The sequence below is a fragment of the Anomaloglossus baeobatrachus genome, chromosome 3, assembly GCF_048569485.1.
Source record: "Anomaloglossus baeobatrachus isolate aAnoBae1 chromosome 3, aAnoBae1.hap1, whole genome shotgun sequence".
NCBI classification, from domain to species: domain Eukaryota; kingdom Metazoa; phylum Chordata; class Amphibia; order Anura; family Aromobatidae; genus Anomaloglossus; species Anomaloglossus baeobatrachus.
The window spans coordinates 91,195,261-91,222,433 of record NC_134355.1 but is presented as its reverse complement, the minus strand read 5'-3'; the positions used below and the strand labels follow the sequence as shown (position 1 = coordinate 91,222,433).

The 27,173-nt window shown below is 43.6% G+C and overlaps 1 protein-coding gene across 5 annotated transcripts in view; it reads left to right on the top strand.

The window, feature by feature from the left end:
- PLCB4 (phospholipase C beta 4) overlaps window positions 1-27,173 on the top strand; it is a 516,205-nt gene that overhangs the window by 325,467 nt on the left and 163,565 nt on the right. For all 5 annotated transcript variants that reach the window (XM_075339305.1, XM_075339306.1, XM_075339302.1 and 2 more), the window contains exons 8-9: window positions 10,855-10,934; window positions 23,011-23,064. In XM_075339305.1, coding sequence (XP_075195420.1) covers window positions 10,855-10,934; window positions 23,011-23,064 — 134 coding nt within the window. The remainder of the gene's footprint in view (window positions 1-10,854; window positions 10,935-23,010; window positions 23,065-27,173) is intronic.

Sequence of the window (27,173 nt, the reverse complement as noted above, 5' to 3'; positions counted from 1 at the left end):
TCAAGCCCTGGGGTTGGTGAGGTCAGGCGTCTATCAGATACCCGACATCACCAACCCAGTCAGTAATAAAAAAAAATAGACGACAAACACATTTTTATTTGAAAAAACCCTCCCCAAAACATTCCCTCTTTAACCAATTTATTAGATTGAAAAAAAAATCCAGGTCTGCTGTAATCCAAGGAGTTGCCATGACGATCCACACTGTCCCAGTAAATGAAGAGCAGGATGTTCCCCATTGGCTGGGAGAGCAATGCAGTGACCTGAGCTAACATCAATGGGTCAGCCCAGGTCACTGCAGGGGGGTGACAAGTGCTGCTGTCAGCGAGGTACATTACCTGCGCTGATCTCCAGCACTGCCGACAGCCCCTGTCACTGAGGTCAATGACCGGCGCCTTCACATCAAGTATCGCGAGAGGTCCGTGACGTCACCGCCAGTGTCAGTCTCGGGTCGGAAGCGATAGGTGATGTGACAAGCGGCGGCCATGGAGGACAGTGACAGCGCTGAGGTCGGGATGGCGGGACTTCATCACCGCAGGTAAGCCGAGCGGGGGGGGATGGGGGGGGGTGAGAGTGTGTATGTGTGTATGTGCGTGTGTGTATATGTATGTATACATGCCGCGGGCAGGAGGGGGCGGAGTGAGCTGAGCGGGAAGTGTGGGCTTCCTGCACGTAACTAAGATAAACATCGGGTTACTGACCAAAGCGCTTTGGTTGGATACCCGATGTTTATCTTGGTTACCAGCTTGTGGCAGGCTGCCAGCGATGGCTCCTGCACACTGTAGCTGTAAAAAGCCCTGCTTTTTGCTGCTAGAACCGTTCTCGAACGTATCTAGAACTATCGAGCTTTTGCAAAAAGCTCGAGTTCTAGTTCGATCTCGAACAGCCCCCAAAATCACTCGAGCCTAGAACTGGAGAACCTAGAACCATGAACCGCGCTCAACTCTAGTGATGACAACTTGTCCATACAGAATTCCCCGTAGCTGTTCGGTTGGATTCAGATTAGAGACACTTGGCCCCTGAATCACTTTCACCCTGTTCTTCTTCAGATGTGCGACAGATGCGTGTTTTGGAAAATTGTCATGTTGGAAAAGTGCACATCTACCAAGAGCTCGGAGTGATGGTGGCATCTTCACTTTCACTATAGAGCAGTATATCTCTGAAGTCATGATACCATTAATGAAATGTGTCTCCCTGACACCAGCAGCTCTCATGCAGCCCCCCCAAGGACATGGCCACCACCATGTGTCACTGTAGGCACCACACATTTTTCTAAATACATGGTGCCTACAGTGACACATGGTGCTGGCTGTGTCCTTATGGGGGGCTGCTGGTATCGGGGATCTACATTTCATTGATGGTATCTTGACTTCAGAGATATACTGCTCTATAGTGAAAGAGAAGATGCCACCATCACGCCGTGCCCTTGGTAGAGGTGCCATTTTCCAATGTGACAATTATCCAAAACTCACATGTGTCGCAAATCTGAAGAAGAATGCTAAGAAAATGTAATATGGAGGAAAAATCAATGAATCTGGTATTAAGCAGGTCAAATTATGGAATAAACGTCTTACCGGATGGTATATTACAATAATATAAACTAAGGGAATGCTACAAATTATTGAGGTGTTTTAACCATAGAACACAATTGGCCCCGTACTGTAATGTGTTTGTGATGACTTATTACTGTATTTCTAGTGTAGAAGGCAAATAATCAGGTTTCAAAAACTAAGTCTTAGAGATTATACGAGGTATGATTCCACCGGGACACGGAGTGAGATTGCTCTATTACACAGCTACTTCCCGCAGCTTGTCAGCTTATTGCCGCTACAAGTTATGACAAGCAGGTGTATAGGTAATGAATATTCCCCCAGTCCTCCATTCTCATTATTTCTACATTTCACGTTTCTATTCTTCCACCGATTACTGTACCACTGGGGGCATGAGCAAAGGGGAAATAAGCATTACTTAATGCTTTCCAAAGGAAATACCTTCTAGTCTGGGAACAGTCATCTAAAGCTATGACCATGGGTCATAAAGAGTATTGGATACCAAGCAGCTAGCACCTAAAAATGAAGCTGCTCATCGAGGCAGATATCATACAGCCGGAACAACTAATACAAATGAACTCTTCTCCAGAAGGGAGGAAACTGTCTCTCTAGCGCCAACTACAGGTAGATACACTGTAAGCCAATGTCTGACCTAGGAAAGCTCCTAGAAACATGACAAGGGATACAATCAAACCTTGGAATAGAGCACTATCTGTAAGACGCCCTGCCCCAGCTGGAGATCCAGGTGCAGAGCTACTAGTAATGATCAGATCCATTTTTAAAGAGGACCCATCACTTCCCGTAAATATGTATTTTACCTGGTGTAAATGCTGCAGTGCACTTGTACCCAGCAATGTTTTTATTTTGTCTTTTCAACCCCTGTTCCCTGTATGTGTATCTGTCACGGGTGACAGACAGACCTGTGGTGTTCGGCTATAGAAGGTCACAGTGTTTGGCTGTGCAAACTGCTCCCTGACCTATTATTTCTGCCTGGGTTTCATCCTTTTCCCTTTAGGACCCTGCAGACCTCCTCAGCCTTTCAGCTGTTTTTCATCAGCATTTCCCTTGGTGTCTTTATATACCCTCACTTCCTATTACTCGATGCTGGTGATAACTCTGATACCCTTATCAAGTCTTCAGTGCAAGTAGCTGGCTTGCATACATCTGGAGAATCTTTGTGGGTGTTGCAGTTCCTCTCCCTGAGTCATCTGGAGATAAGTTGTTCATTCACTTTCCCCCTGTTTGTTATACCTGTGTTTTTTTTGGATCCTAGTGGGGTTGACTAAGCGGTCATTCCATTCTCTCCCTATCTAGGGCCTACTTCAGAGTCAGCCAAGGTCAGGTATCCAGTTCGGCACATAGGTGCGGAAAGCTGAGGGCCAGCAGTAGGCTTGGTCAGGGATCAGCATCTCTCCCTTCGAAAGACACAGGGTTTCCCTTTCGCTGTTTGCTCGGTACCTCCCCGTACCTAGCATGACAACATCTAGTCCTTTTAGCCAAGTAGGTGAGGTCTTCAACTTTTCTCCTTGGGGTTCTTTTTGAGAGCCACACCCAGTTTGCCATAAAGACTAGATTTACTTACAGGGAAGAGGAGGCCATATCTCAGGATTGGAGGTGTGCAGGAACAAAAATCAAACAACGCCATATACAGGAGAAAAGCAGCCAGGACATAAATGACATATTTTTGGCAAATGACAGATCTGTTTTCTATAACTCATCATATTTGACCAATGAAACTTTCTGTATTGTAGAACAAGTACTGGAAAAGCAGGTAACATATATCAACATGTGAATGTTGTTTCAGGACAATTTTCAGAAAAATATGTGTCTCCCTCCAGCTCTCCAGACCCTCTGTCTTGCTCCTTTCCCCATAGAACATTATGAGCACCAATTGGCATCTATCTCAAAAATGGAAAAGCCTGAAATTACTGTATTCATTGACTACAGATGATGAGAAAAGAGCAGATTTCTCTGATAAAGATATATTATAACTTTACTTATTTTCATTTGTACTGTTGATTTCTGAAAAAAAATTGCAATAACAAGAACTCTTTAAATTTTAGGCGGCATATCATTTTATAACCACTACTGTATATTAGGGCCATGTTACATGATTAGTTCTAGCCTTCTCTTTTGAAGGCGTGAAATGGCCGTCACATTTACCTCCTTTACCTTGGTAAAATATTAACTGGTTAGCATTGCTGCAGAACTTGCCTCCCTCCTATGTCTGCATCAAACCTTGGGGAAGGTAAACAGCATCCCAGAATTGTAGGCTGGTGTCAGGTCATCTGAGGGTAAACGCTGCAGTGCTGGTGTGCAGTGCCTCGGGCGCTGGCTCCTTTCACCTATTTCGGAGCTTGCTGCATATCCCGTTGCCCTCACAATAGACACATCCGTACTGTATTCCTAGATATGAACTGCCTGTGTGATTGTGGTAGTTACAGTCTGATATACTGTATAAGAGCTTTATCCATTTCCTAAATATTTTTGTTGGCCCTGCGTCGCCCCCTACTGGCAGCTTTAATTATTGCACTGAATAAAGTACAGTACTGTATATATAATATAGAAGTGCAGAGTGAGCTATTCATCCATAATGGTGCAATGCCCGATGTTCTGTTTTCCATAGAGGCCTACTCAATTATCTTAATTAAATAGGAATTGTTCTTTCAAGAAACTTTGCATAAATTATTAGTTAATGCAAATGTAAGAGGAATCTTGGTAATGTATCTTATCAGAGAAATCTGCTTCTTTCCCCACTTATTAGACACTTCACCTCTCTCCTGCTTCCTGAACTCATCATTAATGGGGCGGTTCGGGTTCTTTGTTTACACAATGTGCCTAAAAATGAATAGGCAGGTAGTCCCGTTAACAGAGCAGAGTGGAAAAGAATCCGCCGCTCTGACAATACAACATGAGTAGAAGCCACAAAACAAAAAAGTGAGCCGGAGTATGAGTTGGTATACATGCAACTTGTAAGCTCATGTTCACACTGGCCATAAGACAAAGACAACCCGAAATAAGAAATAGGGACATATACCCTGGTGTAACTAAATAAAGCACAGTGCATATAAATAAACATAGGGTATAGGGACGATCGAATACCGCAATTATTCGGCTACGCCCATATTCGCCGAATAGGTCGCCACTATCCGACTATTTGCGAATATTCGATGTGCAATGTAAGTCTATGGGAAACCCGAATAGTTGCCGAATAGCAACTATTCGGGCTTCCCATAGACTTACATTGTGCATCGAATATTCGCATAGCAGCGACCTATTCGTCGAATATTTGCGAAGCCGAATATTGCCAAATATTTGTGATATGCGATCATCCCTAATAGGGTACTTAGTAAACACTGTTTTGATCAAAAAAGTGTAAAGCCATCCCACCGTGACAAGGTGTACCCAATCAGGACAGTACCTACACTCTAATATTAAAACTTCACCATGTGTCAGCAGACATCAATGTGAATAAGGGCAGAGAATGGCCCAACTGGACACACAGCCATGGGAAGCATAAGATGAAATGCCCAGCTCACTGAGAAGGGGGCCGCGTCCTATTTACTGGCGTCTGTGATTGGCTGCAGTCAGACACACCCCCAGCCTGTGTGACAGCGTCTGAGTGCAACCACTCACTAAATAAATCAAGCTATTGCTAGGAGTGTAAACAGTCACTAATATTTCCTCCATGTACTCTACCTAAAAAAAAGGGAAGAAAAAGGATAAATAAATTCAACTTTCTAATATTATGGCATGACTTCTATATGTTGTATATATGTTAGATATGGTACATGATTAGCTTATTGTGTTATCAGAATCCTCTTCTTTGGACAGGTCTGTTTTGGCCTTATGGGCCCCATCAATATGGAGCAATATAACCTGTCTCATTCTTAAACTAAAAGGTCCTGGCGTTAAACTGTTTGAACTGTTGTAAAATTTTTTCAAGTTTTGGCACTTTTATGCTAAATTTGGCCTGATCACCCAACTTTTTGAAAAGAGGGCAGCTTAGCCGTTACATAACAGGAGGTCAGAAAATTCATTATAATTTACAACAAAAGTGTGGATTAGATTACAAAAGAAATGTTCTCCAGTCTCAGATTGATTGGTGCACAGCAGCTGAAAGGTGCGCCAAGTTCATCGAGTTGCAGGAATTTGGTGCCTCTTAAGTCTGCTTTACATGTTGCAATTTCGCATACGATATCGTATGCGATGTGTCCCGCCCCCATCGTATGTGTGGCACGTTCAATTTGTTGACTGTGCCGCACAAACGATTAACCCCCGTCACACATACTTACCTTCCATACGACCTCGATGTGGGAGGCGAACGTCCACTTCCTGGAGTGGGAGGGACGTTCGGCGTCACATCGACGTCACGCGACAGCCGGCCAATAGAAGCGGAGGGGCGGAGCTGAGCGGGACGTAAACATCCCGCCCACCTCCTTCCTTCTGCATTGTGGGCCGGGAGCCTCAGGACGCTGGTAAGATCTTTTCATCGTTCCCGGGGTGTCACACACTGCGATGTGCGCTACCCCGGGTACGATGAACAATCTGACGTGCAATTCTAGAGAAAGGTACAATGTGTATGCGATGAACGTTTTACCGTTCAATCGCAATCGCACGTACCTGTCACACACTGCAATGTACCTTACGATGCCGGATGTGCATCACTTACAACGTGACCCCGCCGACACATTGTAAGATAGATTGCAGCGTGTAAAGCAGGCTTTATTCCAGCGCACAATTCAATCTCGTATAATCAGGGCCTAAAACTATGTCAAAGATGTCCTACTGATATAAGTAGTAGCTGAAATAGTGTTTATGTAATAAATATATATATATATATATATATATATATATATATACAAATTGTCTCTCCAGGAAAGGCGACAAACTCTAGCGCAGCGCCACCTATTGGAAGTAGCGATCCTAAAAGTCAGAAGTGGATTTTTAACAATCCTTTGCATATGACTTAGGATTTTATGCCAGACCAAAATCCCAATTTGCAGACACGGTGTTTCGGGGTGCTTGCCCCTCGTCAGTGCAAAGTATGGGGTGTCTGATCTGGCTCATGAGAAGCTATGTGGGGGGACCACGGGGGAACACTATTCTACTTAAGGAGACTTTGCAAGCCAGTCTGGCTGCCAGTAAGGGGACTTATAGCTGCCATGCCCCTCTGAGAAATATTCAAATTGTCTCTCCAGGAAAGGAGACAAACTCTAGCGCAACACCACCTATTGGAAGTAACGATCCTAAAAGTCAGAAGTGGATTTTTAACAATCCTTTGCATATATACAGACATTCTATATCTGCAATCAATGAAGCCATAAAAATGAGTTCACAATACCATGAAAGTTTCTAATATTGTAGACACGTTTATTGTCTGTGATACCGTTTTTTTGTTCATGTACTCGTCGATCAGATGTGCAGTTTGTAAAATTTGTTGTTGTGTGTAATTAAAATTGCTATTTGAAATATACAATTAATTACAATTATTTTTTCTATGCTATGATTAGTTTAAATGAATGTATTTATTATTATTAGTAGTATTAGTAGTAGTAGTAATATTAGTATTATTAGTATTATTATGAGTAATATTTTTTGTAACTTTTAATATTTGTTTATAAAATAAAAAATGTTCAAACAAGCAACATTAAAGGGGTATTCCCATCTCCAAGACCCTATCCCAATATGTAGTAGGTGTAATAATAATATTACCAAATACCTCCAACTAGCAATGTAGTATAGTTCTCCAGATTAGTGATGAGTGGAGTCGCAGATAACCAGGACCAGCTGATCCCGGGGATCCGCTTCTTAAAATCCGGTTCCAGGCCGGACTCCGGCCCCTTTATAAGTCTATACATAATAGGGATTGGCACCCACAGATTTTTCTTTCCATTCTTCCTTTCTTTATTTTAAATCATAATGCACAAAACACCCAATAGTGTGACGCACTTTGGTCAAAAGGATAACATGACCTTTCTCAAACTCATCTTCATGTTATCCTTTTGACCGAAATGCGTCACACTATTGGGTGTTTTGTGCACTATGATTTAAAATACAGGAAGAATGGAAAGAAAAATCTGCAAGCGCCGATCCATATTATTTATTTGAGTTGTGGAGACCATCCAGCGATACGTGCACCGCAGTATTAGGAGTGCCTGCCTGTCTTTTTCAAGTATATAAGTCTATAGGGACCAGAATCCGACACTTAAAAATGGTGGCAGAAGGGATAGGGGGATGGGAGCAAGTGTGCTGTACTTAACCAAGGCTCTGGCATAGCTGTACACTACTTCCAGGCCACTCATTCACCTCCGATGCAGTGCATTAGGCCCATCGCATATGCACTGCTTTCCCCGCCCACCAGCATCTGTGATTAGTTGCAGTCAGACGTGCCCTCAGCCTGAGTGACAGTGTGGCGCCCCTGAGGCTTCCGTCGCCACAGGACATTGCACCCCATCCAGCGGTGTGATGCCCCATTCTGGGTGAGGAAAGGAGTGAACACTGGTCCCCTGGTAAATCTACACAACACCCATTGTTAGGTACATACTAGGACCAGGGACAGTGGCAGTAACCCTCCCATGCTGCATGCTGGGAGGGGCCGTAAGACCCATCCCTGCTCCTATAGGGTACAGCTTAGCAACTGGGGAGGTGGGAGGAGCCATCAGAGAGCAGACAAAGAAAGGAAGGTCAGAGTGAGAGTTTACCTCAGAGGGTGAGAGAGTGAGGAGCCAGCATGTAGCTGTGAAAGAGAAAGGAGCTCTGTGAGTTCAGGGTATCCACAACAGAAAAAGAAAGCAACAGAGTCTGGGAGAGAGTGGGAAAGGAGGAGGAGGTCTGCAGGAGGCAGACGAGAAGGAGAGAAGGAAAGACAGCTCTAGTCAGTCAGGAGCTAAGAAGAAGGAAGAGACGCTTCCTGGTGAAGATCCTGGGACTCAGAGGGTCCAGGTGACACCAAGCAGAGAGAAGAAGGGATTCCAGGGCCACGGATAGCTGTAGAGCTGTGGTGGCCTGCTCCACAGGAACATCGGTGGAGGGATCAAGCTGCAACAGGGGACGGTCCCAATAAACCGGAGGAGTGCAAAATCATCTCCAAACAGTAAAAACCGAGGCCCAGGGAAAGTTGTAAACTCCCCGGGCCACAGCCCACCGCAGAACCTCTAGAAAGGGGACAATCATCCGACAGGTGACCCCCCCAGCCTGGAGGCTGTAGTGGAGGCCGAGCAGGTTCATCCTAAAAGAGCTAGGCTTAGGAAGACAGCTGAAGACAGAGACACCTTAGAGAGAAGGGTACCGGTTTTCACTCCAGGAATCAACCAGAAACGGCGGAGGTCCCTGACAGTGGGTTCCAGTCGTCTGAGGGCACCAGTGAGCTCCTACCAGGATGTGTGAGTAAAGAACTTGAAACTGCACCCTTGGAGTGGTCTCTGTTATTTTATCTGCTTAGCCTTCCATTACACCATAGACTCTCATGAGCACCAACAGTGTCCCCGGGGCACCGCTCCACCTGTGGGGAGCAGTACCACCATTGCTGCCATATCATCACCCCGGAGGCCTTACACAGCAGCGGCAGCTTAATAGCCACATACCACAGGTGGCGTCACGAACACAAACTTTATTCAAACCCCAAGTCACCAGCCATATTTAAACTGACACCCACCAGGGCCACGGAGTTGAGCCCCGCCACCACTGACTACCGCCGGACTAGTCCGGCCCGGCACTGGGTGTCCCATAGCCCTGGGGTGGGCGAGTCAACAGCGTATCTGATGCTTCCAATCACAGCTACTATGTGCATCTATTGGGGTATAAATAAATAAATAAAAGAATTGACGTAGGATCCCCCCATTTTATGATACCCAGCACAGATAAAGCATACCACTACAGGCTGCAGCCCCCAGCCGTGCGTTTATCTTGGCTGTGTATCAAAATAGGAGGAACCACACGCAGTTTTTTTTTTAAATTGAATTAGTTCAATAAATAATTTAAAAAAACGGTGTGGTAATGAAGGAGAGGCTGCAGGAGTAGTGTACAGCTGCAACGGAGCCTTTGTACCGTAAGTATGAAGCGCTTCCTCCATTCTCATTTTCTTTTTCCTTTATTTTTTTTAAATTTCCTGAGTGCCGGACTTTTACAGCCCGGGTCCACCCATCACTACTCCTGATATAGCCATGTTTCTTCCTCATGTGCAGGGCATTGCAGGACCTTAGGTATCCATGGTTATGACCACTAACTAACTAGCTGTGACTGTATGTGTGGTCGGAATCATGGATACCTAAAGTCCTGTAATGCCCTGCACATGAGGTAAGTGACATAGTGAATCAGGTGACTATACTACATTTCTAATTGGAGATATTTGCTAATATTATTATTATGACACCTACTACATTCTGGGCTAGGATCTTGGAGATGGGAATACCCCCTTAACTAAAACCAGTCAAGTGGTTTTCACCCATTGTACATTAATCACATAGAGACTCCAGTGATCCCGAAAACACGGGTCCCTAAGTTCTGTATGTGATCGCCACTACCATCACTTCTGTATGACAGACAGATATTCCGTCAATCTCATGAGCATACATTATGCACTATTGTTCAATTCACCCAGGACACTTTGGGACCTCCATTATATAAGGCTCTTTGGGATTTTCAGCATGCGGACCCCCAGTGATCATACATTTATCATCTGTCCTGTGCAAAGGTGATAAGGGTTTGTAGTGGGACAGCCCCCAATAAAGACTATGTACACTTTATAAAGAATATTTATTTTATAAATTTATCTACAACTAAAAAAAATAAAGCAGTAGATCCTAATATATAGCAATATTTCTACTGTGTCTACAATTCATATGTAGATCTATGTTCCGGAAAAGTCACATCCATGTGTGGTCTGACCTTGCCGTCACTTCCATGATTTCTTGCCCACTCTGTGGGTCGTCTAGAAGTAGAGCAGATGATGGTTGGAATCCAAGAGTTTGGACCACCATAATGTGATAGCTTACACTAAAATTATTATATGAAAACCCTTTAGTACGATGTTCCAAAATCACAAACATATTATTTTTTTTTCTTGACTCCCCTCAATCGAGAACATGCGATACTTTAGTCACTTTTTGAGGAGTGTAGTCTGTGTTTGGTGTCAGAAACCAGACGTGAAGCCTCGTCTTGCACCCTGCTTGTTCTTCTGTCTCGATAATTGGTAAAAGTACATTTCAGTTATGAATATGTCGATGAATGTGTATCTTTTGTTGCACGGTATGTCTTCTATGGGGTGATTTTCCTTATTTGTACTCTGTGTTTGTCTGTCTTTCAGCAATGGGTAGAAGGGCTAAAATCTATCACGCATAACTTTAGAGCCAACAACGTCAGTCCAATGACATGTCTGAAAAAACAGTAAGTGTCCTCCATGTGTCTGCTCGTTTTCTAAATTTTGTACAGTATTCATGTTGTTACAGTTGTGTATTTTGGCTAAGAGGAACTCGGTACCTCATCACGAAAGATGTAAATGGGGATATTAGATCACTAATCAATAACAGGACCTTAAGGCCCGGCCCCAATTTAATACAGAGACAGAGTTAAATGGCTGAAATGGGAATATCTGTTTCTGTGTTGATTAGGACTCTGTAAACAGCCAAGTGGGTGGTTCTACCCTTTTTGTGTATTTCCTATTAGCTCCTATTTGAGTTGTGGGAACAGTGTGTAGGGACGGATATTCTCGCCTCAGTTGAGAATGCCTGAAATGGGAGTACCCCTCTATGGTGGCCTCTTAATGGATGTATTAGCTTGTTTTAATTAAAAACTAAGTATACTCTGACCATATTATTTCAGTAAAGAGAAAAAAGGTAATTTTCAGCTCACCCTGCATGCAAATGTTGAAGAGATTCACATAAAGTGCAATTAAGGGCTGTTTCATACATCCAATATTTTGCCGGATCCATCACACTCCAGTACAGTGTAATACAGTACAATGGCATCGCGGTAACCTCCGCTCACATGCTGTCATAAGACCGGAGCATGTGACTGGAGCTTGCAGCAATGCCATTGTACTGTATGACACTGTACTGGAGTGAGACGGATCTGGCAATCCGGCAAAATGCCGGATGTGTGAAACGACCCTTCCCCGGGCGGTGCAGGGATCAATGGCTACCAAGAATCCAGTGCATTGACAAACAGGGCAGGTAATCCAGGAACACGTCCAGTGATAAAAAAACTATTCTTTAAGTCATACAGTTAAAAGAGTAAGGACTGTATAGTCCGAAATACGCAAGCGATCCCTACCCTGGGGCATGGACTCGAACGTATGGATTAAAGAATTGTTTTTTCACTGGACATGTTGCTGGATTACATGCTCTTTTTTATATTATTTTACTCTATTCCATCCTTATCCTTTGTCAGTACAGAGAAGAAAAAATAAATGCCTCTTTCCCCTCTTTGCCTTTCAGTCTTCTCACATTTAGTCGCAATAAGCCGTTGTTATTGAATCTGTTATTCCGCATTATGTTTCCCTATTTAATACTGCATAATGGTGCATAAAAGTGACTGCCTTGTGGCTCTAACTGGGCTTTTAGTTCCTCTAAGGGACCTGTTATCTTTCCTGACATCTGTGCATTTACCGTCAGTTAACAGTTTTGGAGCTTTTTTTTTTTTTACCACTCTGGCCCAGATCCATCATTGTTGTTTTTCCAGTTTTCTGGAGTAATTTGCACTACATTACTGGGGTTAGTGGAAGTGTCGTATTCTATATAGGTTTTGTGCCAATTTTAAAGTTGTCTTTCTTTTATAAAGTGTTTCGTATTTAATTTGTTCTCGACAACTTTACTTATCCCGGTGTTTTTAGATAGATTTATGAAACTTTTTTGGCCCATCTCACTCCTGTTTCTGCCTTGAGTAAAGTTTCTTATAAAAAAAAGACAGTTGCACTCTGAAAATCTGCCATAGACTTTACTCGGACAAAAATACTGATGTTACTCCCAAAATGCAGTCTGAACAAGTGCAAAACATGAAATATAATAATAAGACAATAAAAGACAGTTGCACTCTGAAATGCCAAAACATGCAAACAATAAATGCAAAAATATAGATACCGTATGCATTACTGCTTAATGATATCTAGAAAAAATTGAGATATTTAGCATACAAAAATGGCCATTTCTATATCTGCCCAGTAGCCACATCAAGGCATATCTCATATACTGAAAGCCTATACTGAACTGAAGCCTCTCTGTGGGTTACAAACCTCCATGTGTATGGGAACTAGGAAACTGCTACTAGAGAATACAATCACCCATTAGCCACAGGTGAATTTATTGTTTTGGCATTTCAGAGTGCAGCTGTCTTTTGTTTTTTGTTTTTTTGTTATATGTCCTGTTCAGTTTTGCACCTGTTCAGACTGCATTTTGTGAGTGCCGTCAGTTTTTTTTGTCAAGATTATGGTGTCATGCCCTCTGACTTTGCACCCGTTCCCCATTAGCCAAAGGTGATTTTATTCTAGAGTAGCAGGTTCCTAGTGCCCATACACATGGAGGTTTATAACCCAGAGAGAGTGTAGGTTCCCAGTATACGAGATATGTCTTGACGTGGCTATTGGGCAGATATACAAATGGCCATTTTTGTACGCTAAATATCCCAGTGTTTCCTAGATTTCCTTAAGCAGTAATGCATATCTATATTCTTGCATTCATTGTTTGCATGCTTTAGCATTTTAGATTCCAACTGTCTTTGTTATTAAATGTTATGTTTTGCACCTGTTCAGACTGCATTTTGGGAGTACCATGAGTATTTTTGGCCGAGTAAAGTTTCTGGCACATTTTCATTTTGGCTCAGTTGAAATTGTTTGTTTTTGCACCTAATTCAAAAACAGCTGTGTGATTTTGGTGCAAAAAACATCACTAAATTGCCACAAGTCAAAGAACAGTGACCTAAATAAATTGCAGTTCATGAATCTGGGCCTTCGTGTTGTGCCGCTTTTGCTACAAAATGTATGGTGAAATTGGTATAACTATTCACCGCGTTAGAGGGCTTGATTGTGTAATCCATGATGACATTCTCTGTGTCCGGAAGGGCCAACCCTGAAGACAAGGAGAATGGTAACACCCATTTGTTTATTTCTGCATATATTTCTAGACGGGTGGACGGAAGAATGACTTAATGCAGAGTTTTAGAAAAGTAGATGCTCCAAAATTATTTAACGACGAGTAGAAATATTTACTAAACCGGACAGATTAGAAAAGCTAACTAGTCCTCCTCAAACCTCCTACTTCTGCCCAAAGGAAACAGTTTGTAATCATGCCATCATAAAATTGTTTTTAAGGTCACAAGTTATTTGTATTGTATTTTACTCATGCATCCATCCGTTGATACCTAATGATATCATATGTACATAATATATAAAGTCATCATGGCCGAAAGTGTTGGCACCCTTGAAATTGTTCCAGAAAATGAAGTATTTCTCTCAGAAAATTATTGAAATTACAGTTTTTTGTTATACACATGTTTATATCCTTTATGTGTATTGAGACATCACCAAAAAAAAACAAAGAAAAAAGGGCAAATTAGACATAATTTCACAGAAAACCATAAAAATGGGCCGGACATAATTATTGGCACCTTTCCAAAATTGTGGGCAAGCAACTTTATTTCAAGCATATGCTGCTCATTCAAACTCATCTGTGGCAAATAACAGGTGTGGGCAATATGAAACTCACACCTGAAACCAGATAAAAAGCGGAGAAGTTAACTTAATCTTTGCTTTTTGTGTCTGTGTGTGCCACACTAAGCATTTAGAACAAGAGAGAAGAGAAGTTTGAGGACTTGTGAACGAAAATTGTTGGAAAATATCAATAATCTCAAAGTTACAAGTCCATCTTCCGAGATCTTGATGTTTCTTTGTCCACGGTACGCAACATAGTTAAGAAGTTTACAATCCATGGCACTGGACCTAATTTCCCTGGACGTGGACGGTAGAGAAAAATTGCTGAAAAGCTGCAACGTTGGATAGTCAAGATGGTTGATAAGCAGCCCCAATCAAGTTCCAAAGAAATTCAAGCTGTACTGCAGTCTCTGGGTGCATCAGTGTGAGAGCAATCTATCCATTGACAAGATTTGAATGAAATGACATGGTATGGCAGGAGACCCAGGAGGACCCCACTGCTGACACACAGACACAAAAAAACTAACTGCAGTTTGACAAAATGTATGTGAGTAAGCCAAAATCCTTTTGGGAAAGCATCTTGTGGACAGATGAGACCAAGATAGAGCTTTTTGGTAAAGCACATAATTTTACTGTTTTCCGAAAACAGAATGAGGCCTATAAAGAAAAGAACACAGTACCTACAGTCAAATATGGAGGTGGTTCAGAGATGTTTTGGGGAGATTTTGCTGCCTCTCGGAAATGAATGCCTTGACTATGTGGAAGGTATCATGAAATCTAAAGATTACCAATGGATTTTGGGTCGCAATGCACTGCCCAATGTCAGAAAGCTGGGTTCGCATCCTAGGTCATGTATCATCTAGCAGAACAATGACCCCAAACATACTTCAGGAAGCCACCAGAAATGGATGGAAACCAAGCTCTGGAGAGTTCTGAAGTGGCAGCAATGAGTCCGGATCTAAATCCCATTGAACGACTATGGAGACATCTTAAAACTGCTTTTGGGAGTAGGCGCCTTCAAATATGAGACCTGGAGCCAAAAGTAGACTGGTCCAAAACTCCGGTTGAGAGGTGTAAGATGCTAGTAATTGGTTCTAGGGAACAATTGATTGCAGTTATATATTCCAACGAGTATGCAGTCAAATATTAAATTGAGGGTGCCAACAAGCCAACAATTCCGCCCAGCCCATGTGACGCCCTGGACTAGCCAGGTAGTCACAAACACAACACCACACACACCCCTTCCCCGGACAGGTGACACCAGTCACACAGAAATCTTTGTTGCCACCCTCCGTGTTTGATGTCCACACCAGGTGGGGCGGAGCCAGGCGGTTGACTCCTCCCACCGAGGAGTTCACAGGCCTGGAGGCGAGAAAACACAGCATTAAGTAAGAAGAAGTTGGAGTTGCAGTTGTAGTGACAGGAGAGTGAGAGTGGAAGGAGAGGAGAAAGGACACGCACAGGCAGACCTGGGACCAGGTCCGCCAGTGGAACTGCTAGGTGTCTGGGTCGGAGCCCAGGCACCTCCAGCAAGGTCGGCAGATGGTGGGGGCCGTCTGCAGGAGTTGGGAGTACGGTCGGTGGAACCGTAGGACCGGGGTCGGGCGGTGGCCCGCCGGTACCGTACCGGGCAGCCGATTGGAAGCCAAGCACCAGGCAGGGTACTGAGACCCTGACTAGGCTACTACCCTCCCTGAAAGTCAAATTCACTGATTGCGGTCTGGACCTCAGGGGTTCATTCCCACCCAAGTCCCGATTAAAGGCAACAGCCCAAGCATCCAGGATAAGTGCCACCGCCAAGGGCAAGAGATCCAAAGGGCCAGCGTCTGCGGGCAAACGGGCTCCTACGACACTTACACGCCGGGGAGCGGACTACCAGTGTCCAGGCACAGGAGTCGACATCTACATAACACAGGTGCAGGGAACAGACAGCCATCACCAACCCGTCCAGGGAGAACACTGCAGCCGGCTGCGGCCCCGTCCATTCTGCCGTCCATGCTCCCTCGCCCTCAGCACCCTTCCCGCGAGCCCCCGTGACCATTGCTCCTGCCCACGGAGGGGTTAACACCGAGCTGCATAGCACTGTCCCCGGGAGGTCTAGTCAACGGCAGCGGTGGTGTCCATCATACAATCACCACAACCCATGGGTGGCGTCACGAACTTTACCAATTCCACCAACCAACCACCCGAACCCCTGCGTGCATCGCCACAGCCCCGTTTCAGAGCGGCGTGACCCCCGGGTCCGTGAGAGGCTCGAGCCACCGCCTGCACTACGCGAGCGGCTCGGCGGCCGCAGCCGAGGCCGCGGGGCAGTACACCCATTTCAGAGTTTTTGTGTGAAATTATGTCCAATTTGCATTTTTTTCTTTTTGTTTGTGTTCCAATACACACAAAATAAACATGTATAACAAAACATGTGTAATTGCAATAATTTTCTAGGAGAAATATTTCATTTTCTGGAATTATTTCAAGAGTGCCAACACTTTCGGCCATGACTACATACACAAGCCACAAATAGTCAGTCAGTATGATAACTAGAAGGATAAAAGCTTAGCTGTGCCACTAAAACCAAAGCACAATAAATCTGTTAGTAATTGTAGTAATTGACCTGTTTTGTGTGAGGTTGCTGATTAGTGACCCTTCTTAGCCCCTTGTGATATACATTGTAATTTCTCAGCCATTAAAGTAGTAGTCTGCACTCGTCACTTCATCGGCAGGTGAGCAGAGTTGGTGACTTTACATCTTCTGATACCTCCTGAATACATGCGCAGTCCGGCAGGAATCTGTAGAGGTGACATCACAGTCCCCAGTCACCTTCCGATTTGGAATTGTTCGGAGCCATAATACACCTTAAAATTGAGCAGTAGCTAGTAAGTGATAAGGCAGCTTTTAAAGTTGTAAGATTGCTGTACTCAACTCCTCTAGCTATTTCTGGAGCTGTTTAAGAAGAATGTGTTATCAGAAAGTTCCCTATGGTTTAAAGGGGCTGTCCACTACTTTTACATTGATGGCCTATCCTGCCAGTGATGATAATAAGAATGCTGAAAAGTGATCTCTATAAAACATGAAGCATCAGCCTAACATCACGTTTAGCGACCAGAGTAAAAATTTGTATTAATAGTGATATAAAAAATACAGTAAACAAAAACTTGATTTACAGGGATTGTCTACTACTTTTATATTGATGGCCTATCCTTAAGGCCCCTTTCACACGTCAGTGATTCTGGTACGTTTGTGCTTTTTTTTTAAACGTACCAGAATCACTGACATACGCAGACACATTATAATGAATGGGTCTGCTCACACGTCAGTGATTTTTCACTGCACGTGTCTCCGTGCGGCGTACCCGTGTGTGCATGATTGCTGCACGGAGACATGTCCATTTTTTTCTGGCATCACTGATGTCCCACGGACCACGCAGTGGTGTGGTCCGTGAAACACGTGCCAGAAAAAAACGTGCTTTTAAAATAATAAACATTTTAACTCACCCGGCGTCCAGCGATGTCCTCTGCAGCCCGTCCTCCCTGCTGCTTCTAAGCCGGCTGATTACTGTCGCGCATATTCATTATGCGCGACACAGCCGACCCGGAAGCAGCTGCTGCAGGGGTCACCGCCGGCCGGATGCTGCGTCACGGGAGGATTCAGCACCACGGACAGCAGGAGCGGGTGCAGGTGAGTGAATCTCTAAGTGCAATCACGGGCCACGGAGAACGGAGCCCGGATTGCACTTAGACAACCCACGTGTGCCGTGATTTTCGGCACACGCAGGGACATGTGCGTGTTTTACACGCCAGTGAAAAACGTCTGTGTTTTTCACTGACGTGTGAAACGGGCCTAAGGCTGCCTTACACGCTACGACATCACAAAAGTGATGTCGTTTGGGTCACAGAATTTGTGACGCACATCCGGCCGCGTTAGCTATGTCGTTGCGTTTGACACCTATGAGCGATTTTGAATCGTCGCTAAAACGTTCAAAATCGCTCATCGGTGACATGGGGGTCCATTCCCAATTATCGTTGCAGCTGCAGGTACGATGTTGATCGTCGTTCCTGCGGCAGCACACATCGCTATGTGTGACACCACAGGAACGAGGAACCTCACCTTACCTGCGTCCTCCGGCAATGAGGAAGGAAGGAGGTGGGCGGAATGTTACGTCCCGCTCATCTCTGCCCCTCCGCTTCTATTGGGCGGCCGGTTAGTGACGTCGCTGTGACGCCGAACGAACCGCCCCTTCGCGCGGGCAGCAATTTGCCCGTGACGCACAAACGATGGGGGCGGGTACGCACGCTAGCGAGATCGCAGCGTGTAAAGCGGCCTTTAGGATAAGTCATCAATGTCTGATCGGCCGGGGTCCAACACCCCACACCCCTGCCAATCAGCTGCATACGGTCCCAGCGGCGGCAGCAGGCAGCTGGAACTGCTCAGTTCTGGTGCTGCTCCGTCTTCTGATTCTAATCAATAGGAGGCGGATGTGCAGAAGATGGAGCAGCTCCAGAACTGAGCATTTCCGGCTGCCTGCTGCCGCCTCCGGGGCGGACAACAGTAGATTGGCGGGGGTGCGGGGTGTGGGATCCCGGCCAATCAGACATTGATGACCTATTCTAAGGATAGACCATCAATATAAAAGTAGTGGACAACCCCTTTAAATCAAGTTTTTGTTTAATGTATTTTTTATATCACTATTAATACAAAAATTTACTCTGGTCGCTAAGACTGATGTTAGGCTGATACTTTATGTTTTAAAGAGATCATTTTTCAGCATTCTTATTATCATCACTGGCAGGATGCCATTTAAAAAGTGAGACCTAAATATATGTAGATAGCGCAAGATCCACCATTTCCAATAGGTAACGATAATAGTTCACTTCTCCCCCTCCCTGCGGAAAGATCCCTGCACAGATCACAGGCCAAAACTTGCTTATTATAGCCTATAGTCCATGTGGTTGCCGTAAAGCATATATCTAAATGCCGTAAACAGAAGCTCAGACGAGATGACTGCCTATATATTCAAGTGCATAAAATAACAAAAACTAACTGAAAAAAAGAAAATCTAGCAGCATCTGGTTTTAATCATTAATAATATTTTCAATAGAAGGGACTGCTCCTGGGAAGTTCAACTGGTAGGTTGACGCACTGTCCTGCGCTTGCCCTGATCATGATCTACCAGGGACTTTTAGACCACCAGAGATTGTTTCAAGCTTCACTACTCACAAAATTGTCATAAGGATTTACAGCCCTCAAATTTTAGTCCCACAAGTATCCGTCCATGTACACATTGTCACGACACGGGCTGTGGAAACTCCGGCGTGAGGCCAAACACACAACAGGGGTAACACCATGACAAACAAGGGGTACACCAGGGACAATTTAACAACGGTGGGCCCTAGCAGGGAAGATGGACACCTCCTCCATTTACCTGCCGCTGTACCCTGGACTCCTAGATAGTCCCTATACAGGTTCCTCACCTGTCACCAAACAGGAACCTGAAGGCCTGAGTGACTTTACAATAGTCCTTGCTAAGAAGTGGGTAGGTAAGGATCACTAGTCCCACCGCTGCACTGCAACAACACACCAGGGAAGGAAGGAAGACAGATAGGGGGAAAACAACAGAAAACTGCTGCAGTCAGCACCAAGACTGCAGCCACCACAGCAACTTCAAGAGAGGGCTCCACCAGCTCCTTTCACCTTCAATCCAAGCATTCAAATGATTGAGAATAACTAGCCCCCTCTGCTGGTAACAGAGGGTATATAAAGGGACTGGAATTGGTCCAAACCGGAAACGCCTCAGATCATAATGAGAATGCTTGCAGGAAGGGAATACTGACATTAACCCTCTCTTCCCCAAAGGAAAGGGCATACATTTAAAATAGCAGAGTCTCACAAGGTAAAGCGAGACTCAGACCCAGAACCTAAAGAGGCGACCGTGACACACATGTCCCTTTTTGGTGAACAGACCAAACGGATTTTCCCCTGATCTCCTGGTACTGTAAATATGACAAGTGACAGGTGATATTGATGCGGACGCTTTGCCTCGGCATTATGCACAGTCACAGATGTTTGAGGATAGGAAGCCTCGTGCCGCACAATAGCCACTGATTACAATGCGACGGGGGAAGGAATAGCAGAGGAATGTAAAACAGCGGAGAAGTAATCCGAGAATTTAATGTAAGGATCTCATTATTGGCTTACAACATTTTATACGTTGCCTCTGCCGCATCACGATAAACATATTAGTGCACGGTAGGGTTTAATTTAACACTTTATTGTGTATATATATATATATATATATTGCACAATGTACTGAGGATAAAAGCAAATCATTGGAGATTCTGTTCACACTTTATGGATTTCAGCTGTAGATACGTATATAGTGGTATAAATGTTCTTATTTACAGTGAAAAGCACTTGTATTGATACATATACCCAGGACTGCATTGGCGCTATCCTTTTCTAGCACAGTCCTAAATGTTCAGTAGATATTAGGGAAGGGGTGAACATGGCTGAGTCGGCATGCAATAATAGTTTCATTGACACATGTCCATCAAGTCCAACCTATAACTGAACATATTGTTCCAAAGGAATTAAAAACCCATTAAGGCCAGATGCTGCTTGCCCCATATTAGCACTGGTTCCATGGATCAACATCCCATCACAGTATTTAATACACATAACCTGTATTATGTTCATCAAGAAAGACAATTAGGGCCACCTTGAACTTGTTCAGTGTAGTGATCAATACATCTTGTGGCAGAAGAATCCTTAAGGCCCCGTCACACACAGAGATAAATCTTTGGCAGATCTGTGGTTGCAGTGAAATCATGGACATATTGTTCCATTTGTACACAGCCACAAACCTGGCGCTGATTGTCCACAATTTCACTGCAACCACAGATCTGCCACAGATCTACCTCTGTGTGTAAAGTGGCCTTTAGTCTCACTGCTCATACAGTAAAGAATCCACAGTCTCACTGCTCGCATAGTAGAGAATATATAGTCTCACTGATCATACAGTAAAGAATCCATAATGTCACTGATTTTACAGTAAAGAAAAATCATAAGCTTTACTGCTCATACAGTAAGGAATCTATAGTCTCACTGCTTGTAAGTAAATGACACAAAGTCTCACTAATCGTAAAGAATCCATGGTGTCCCTACCCATACAGTAAAGAATCCACAGTCTCACTGCTCATACAGTAAAGAATCCACAGTCTTACTGCTCATGCAGTGAAAAATCCACAAGCTCACTGCTCATACAGTAAAGAATCCATAGTTTCACTGGTCTTACAGTAAATAACCCATATCTCACTTATTGTACAGTAAAGATTCGATGGTGTCACTGCTCATAAATTATAGAATCCATAGTATCATTGCTCGTACAGTAAGTAACCCATATTTCACTGCTCATATAGTAAATAATCTGTAGTCTCAATGCTCGTAACTAAATAACCCAGTCTCACTATTCGTACAGCACAGATTATTATTTGACTGAAAGAACAGATCCTAATTTTGGAGATCAACTGAAACACAAAACACAGTAGTATATTTGTTGTTATACGGTTATGAAGTCCTAACTTTTCATTTCGGGGTTGTAGGATTAGCAGGATCCTATCATCTGTTGTGACTATCACTATATAAGTTTTATGGAGGCTAGATATAATTCAGGACATATTTTATATAGCCGCAATAGAAAATACAAAAAAGACATTTTTACAACTCTGTCAAAGAATTCACCCAACTCTCCAAGTAACTTCTAGGCATTTCTTCTGGTCCTGTGATCTACTCCTCCTGTGTCCTGACATCTCTATTGCATCTATATATTTGTTGCGTTTTCATGGCCCCAGGCAGGACTTAAAGAGTAGTAGATTTTTTTGTTACACGATTATTAAAGAGGTCCAACCAACCAGGATTTTCCTATATAAGCTAAAGCCAGTGCTATACTGGCGCTATCATGCTGATTCTATACATACCTTTAGTTGTGAGATCGGATGTATATATTCTGAAATATAGGCAAGTAAAGTTTGTGAAATGCACTGTTATTTGATTCATAGCAGCTACAGAATATCTAATACGTAGGTTGGGTTTTTCTAGTTATTCCCGCCCCTGTCTGCCTGTCCTTCTTCTCTCTGTTGTTACAGAGGAGAGAGAAGGGAGAAAGGACAAGCAGACAGGGGCAGGAATAACTAGCAAAACCCGACCCACCTATTATATATTCTGTAGCTGAAATCAATCAAATAACAGTGCATTTCACAAATTTTACTTGTCTGTATTACAGAATGTAAACATTCTACAATCTCATTACTAAAGGTATGTATACAATCAGCATGATAGCGCCTGTATAGCACTGGCTTTAGCTTGTATAGGAAAATCCTGGGGGTTGGTGCCCTTTAATAATCTTGTAAGAAAAAATCTAGTATTGTGCTTTGTGTTTCAATTCATCTTCAGAGTTAGGATCTCTGCTTTGAGTCAATTGAAACCTTCCCCTTTACATTCAGGGGTGATGTATGTACTCCTGGGTGATACACTATTTTACAATATATGCATTTATTAATATTTTGATACATTGTCTTCTGTCTTTATCCTTTCAATGGCAGTAAGTAGAAATATCATTTCAATGTCAGTAAGTAGAAATCTTGAAAATTGTGAGGATTTTAAAAATAAACCATCTCAGAAATCTGCTTCCAAGGTTCTGATTTATGGACTATGCCCCTTTTTTTAAAACAATGAAGGCGATATTGTGTCATGAGTTGGGGCAGATATTTGTATTATGTATATGACGTTGATCTACATTCTAGATTTCTGACGGATTCTTCTATATTTCAGCTGGATGAAACTCACATTTCTTACAAACGTTAATGGAAAAATCCCAGTGCGAAGGTAAGGCCGTGCAGTTCTTCTCTATAGGACGTAGCCCGTGTTCGTACGGTTATGCGCACAGTTAGCAGCGTGGTAACGTGGCTCAGTCCTGATGATACAGTTGGGTGAATGCGTCACTGGTGTAGAAGACTTTTACTCTCATTGCTCGTCCTTTGAAAGAATCACAATTCCAGGGCTAATGTATGTGACGGAGCCACTGTGCGCAGAGCCTGTACATCGCTCACATGGTCCCTATGGATTTCTGCTTCTGATATTTTGGCACTTTATTACCGAGGCATTGTCCCCGAGAGAGAATATATCAGCAATGTGCCGTATAATGGAACATGACATGATTCTCTTTAATGAATTACAGGCATGTGGAGGTGCAGTATAGGACACTTTGTATGGGTGACGTATTACGTCGTGGAGTAATATTAATAGTAAGGGGTTGTTCATCTTTGGGGACATTTTTTTTGTTAGTTAAAGGGAACCTGTCACCAGATTTGGGGTCTATAAGCTACGGCCACCACCACTGGGCTCTTATATATAGCATTCTAACATGTTGTATATAAGAACCCAGACCGCTGTGTAGAACGTAAAAAAACACTTTATAATACTTACCTAAACAGTCGCTGCGGTGGAGTTGGGTCATATGGGCGTCTTCGTTCTTCAGTGCTGGTGCCTCCTCTTTCGGCCATCTTTGTCGTCCTTCTTCTGAAGCCGGGGTGCATAACGCGTCCTACGTCATCCACACTCGCCGCCATTGAGGCCCTGCACAGGCGCACTTTGATCTGCCCTGAGTAAGGCAGATCAAAGCATTGTAGTGCGTCTTCACAGGACCGGCGAGTGTGTATGATGTAGGACGCGTCATGCACACAAGCTTCAGAAGGATGACGAAGATGTCCGAAAGAGGAGGCGCCGGCACCAGACAAAGGAGACACTCATATGGCCCAACTTCACCGCAGCGACCGTTTTTAGATAAGTATTATAAAGTGATTTTTGCGTTCTACACAGCGGCATGGGCTCTTATATACAGCATGTTAGAATACCGTATATAAGAGCTCACTGGTGGTGGCTGCAGCTTATAGGCCGAAAAACTGGTGACAGGTTCCCTTTAAAGGATTCGCTCACATCTGCATATAAAAGAAATCAGTCCGATTCTCATCCGGAAAAATAGGGCGAGTGAAATCTGTTTGGTATTCTATATGTCATGTGAGTGTGCGATTATGTTCTCTCCTAGTTTCCGCATGACATGCATTTTTTTTATTCTACAGTCATTTACAGTCTTCTATGTACAGAATGGCAATGTATCCCTAACAATCGGACTGCGTACGGATGGTCCATGTGACAGACAATTTTTTCTTGCACCCATAGACTAGCACTGGCAAGGCTCAGGTGTACAACTCGACCAATCGCAGCATGGTGTGACTTTTTCATCAGCTGAGGAAAAAAATCGCAAATCAGCACACAATGAATAACATTGGTCTGCGTACAATCCGATTTTTTTATCAGATTGCACTCGTAATATTTATACACAAGTGTAAGAGAACCCTACTACTTATAATTAGGTCTACATTCAATTTTTACAGTTGGGTATTGTTAAAACCTTTGCACCATTTGCCTTCTGTAGCCTCTCTGTTACACTAGTGATTTACTGACTGCACAACCATTTAACTGAGACTCCATCAGTGAGCCACTAGGGAGATTACAACTCTTACTTGTCTTTTTCTGGGCTCCTCTCTGCTGATTTATGACCACAAAATATATCAAAGCTGGATGTGCAGAGACACATACAACTTGGTGTAAAATTGTTAAAGGGAATCTGTCAACAGGTTTTTGCTACGTCATATGAGAGCAGCAAAGAGACTCTGAATCCAACCAGGTATCACTTAGATTACTGGCTGCAGCTGTTCTGACACAATCAGAATTTTTAGATTTAGCCAGGTAGCTGAGTCCAGAGAGCTGTCCTACCCACACCAGGCTCATAATAGCGATAGGACATTGACAGTGAGGTGTCAGTCAGAAGACGGGGCACCCCGGACTGCCGTGCGCGTCACTTTGTAGTTTGAGCAATGATAAGTGCCCTGTTGCTTAAACAAGTGAATGATGCTCGGATCGCGCTTTCAGCAGAGTTTGAGCCGAATGTCATTATCATACTGTGGCCCTTTCTCTTACATCCAATGCTGTATACCAGTGTGAGCGCACTCTTATTGTGAGATCACCAATGTGAATGGACAGCAATTTCTAACAACTAAACAGTAGAGTTGGTGCAAATTGATTCCCAGAACTTTGTCCAGTGGCCAAGTCATAGAATCAAAGAATGGTAGAGTTGGAAGGGACCTCAAGGGCCATTGGGTCCAACCCCCTGCGAATGCAGGTTTTCCAAAATCATCCCAGCTATATGTTTATCCAGTTTCCGCTTGAAGATTTCCATTGATGGAGAGCTCCCTACCTCCCGTGGTCGCCTGTTCCACTCTCTGACTGCCCTCACTGTCAGAAAGCTTTTCCTAATGTCTAATCTGAATTCCCTTCCTTTAAGTTTCCTCCCATTGCTTCTTGCACTTCCTTGTGCTAATGAGAATAGGGTGGTTCCCTCTGCACTGTGACTACCTTTCAGATATTAGTAGACCGCTATTAAGTCTCCTCTCAGCCTTCTCTTTTTCAAACTAAACATCCCTAGTTCTTTTAGCCGGTCTTCATATGACATGGTTTGCAGACCTTCTACCCTCTTGGTTGCTCTTCTCTGGACTTGCTCCAATATATCGATGTCTTTCTTGAATTGGGGCACCCAGAACTGTACACTGTATTCCAGGTGGGGTCTGACCAGGATAGAGTATAGGGGAATAATTACCTCTCTTGTCAGTAATCAGTGGCTAATGGACGGGAGCCCTGAAATCCTATCTATCTATTTAGCTGTCTGTCTATTCATCTATCCATCCATCCATCCATCCATCCATCCAGCTTGACCAAGATTGATTATCCATCGTATGATGTCTCTACTGATGTGTGATGTGATGTGTGTAAATTCTAATAAAAGATAGACAATGTATGTATAGCATTCAGTGTAACCCATCCCACCTCAGTATGTTCGGATGTGACTGTTTGCTTCCATGTAACGCGCATTACGGTACATCAGAGTCACAGATCCAGGCGCTGTATGGAAGGTTGGAGACCTGACAGAGCTGTTGGTTCTGGGTCATTTCCTTGACAGGCAGCTTCTTAGAAAAACTCCTGAGCACCGACGTCCTCATATAACTCAATTGTGATCTAAATCCACAGTCAGCGTTCATTAGTATCTTGATATTTGACTGCTGAATTGAGTAATTTCCCGAGCTGACCATTCACGGTTGAACGTTTAGCACAGCACAATGTAAGATTTGTGTATAGCGTGGGGTTAATCTGCTACTTTCTTACTTTTATCTTAACTAACAAAATATCACAATCCATAAAATTCTAAGAAAATAGAATTGATATTATCAGCCTCCCATTAAAGGGGTCGTCTCATATTCAGTCTTGAAGACCGCCTGGCTTCCCTGCCTTCTAGCGTCCTCCTTGTACAGAGCGCAGTACACTCTTATTGATTCACGTTTTGGGCTGGTGGCATCAGAGCACCTCTAGCCCAAACATTTGCGCCTGTAGCATTGGAGAATGTGGCCAGATCCAAGAATCCAGGCAGCTTCAGAGCAGAGTTTAATAGCTCTATAGCACCGAGTTTATAAGTGCTGCACTCCTTACCTAGGGAACTGGATATCTCTGAGCAGTTAGCAATAAAATTACAAAAATCCATGTGTTTTTAAAGGGAATCTGTCAGCAGATTTTTGCTACCACATCTAAGATCAGCATGATGTAGGCAAAGAGACCCTGAGTTCAATGATGTATCACTTCAATTAATGGCTGCAGCCCATCTGAACAGTGAAAGATTTTAGATTTTGTATGTAGCAGAGCTCTGGGAGCTGTCCCTGCCCACACCAGGCTTTCAGTGTACATTTCCATAGACAGAAGCTGCTAATCACAGAGGGGGCGGAGTCGGACTAGAGCTCACATGCTGCTGAGACCCACTAATGATAAAGATAAGAGGTTTATACTAACATTACAGGTAAACAAAAAAAGACTGTGAAATAAGACAAACA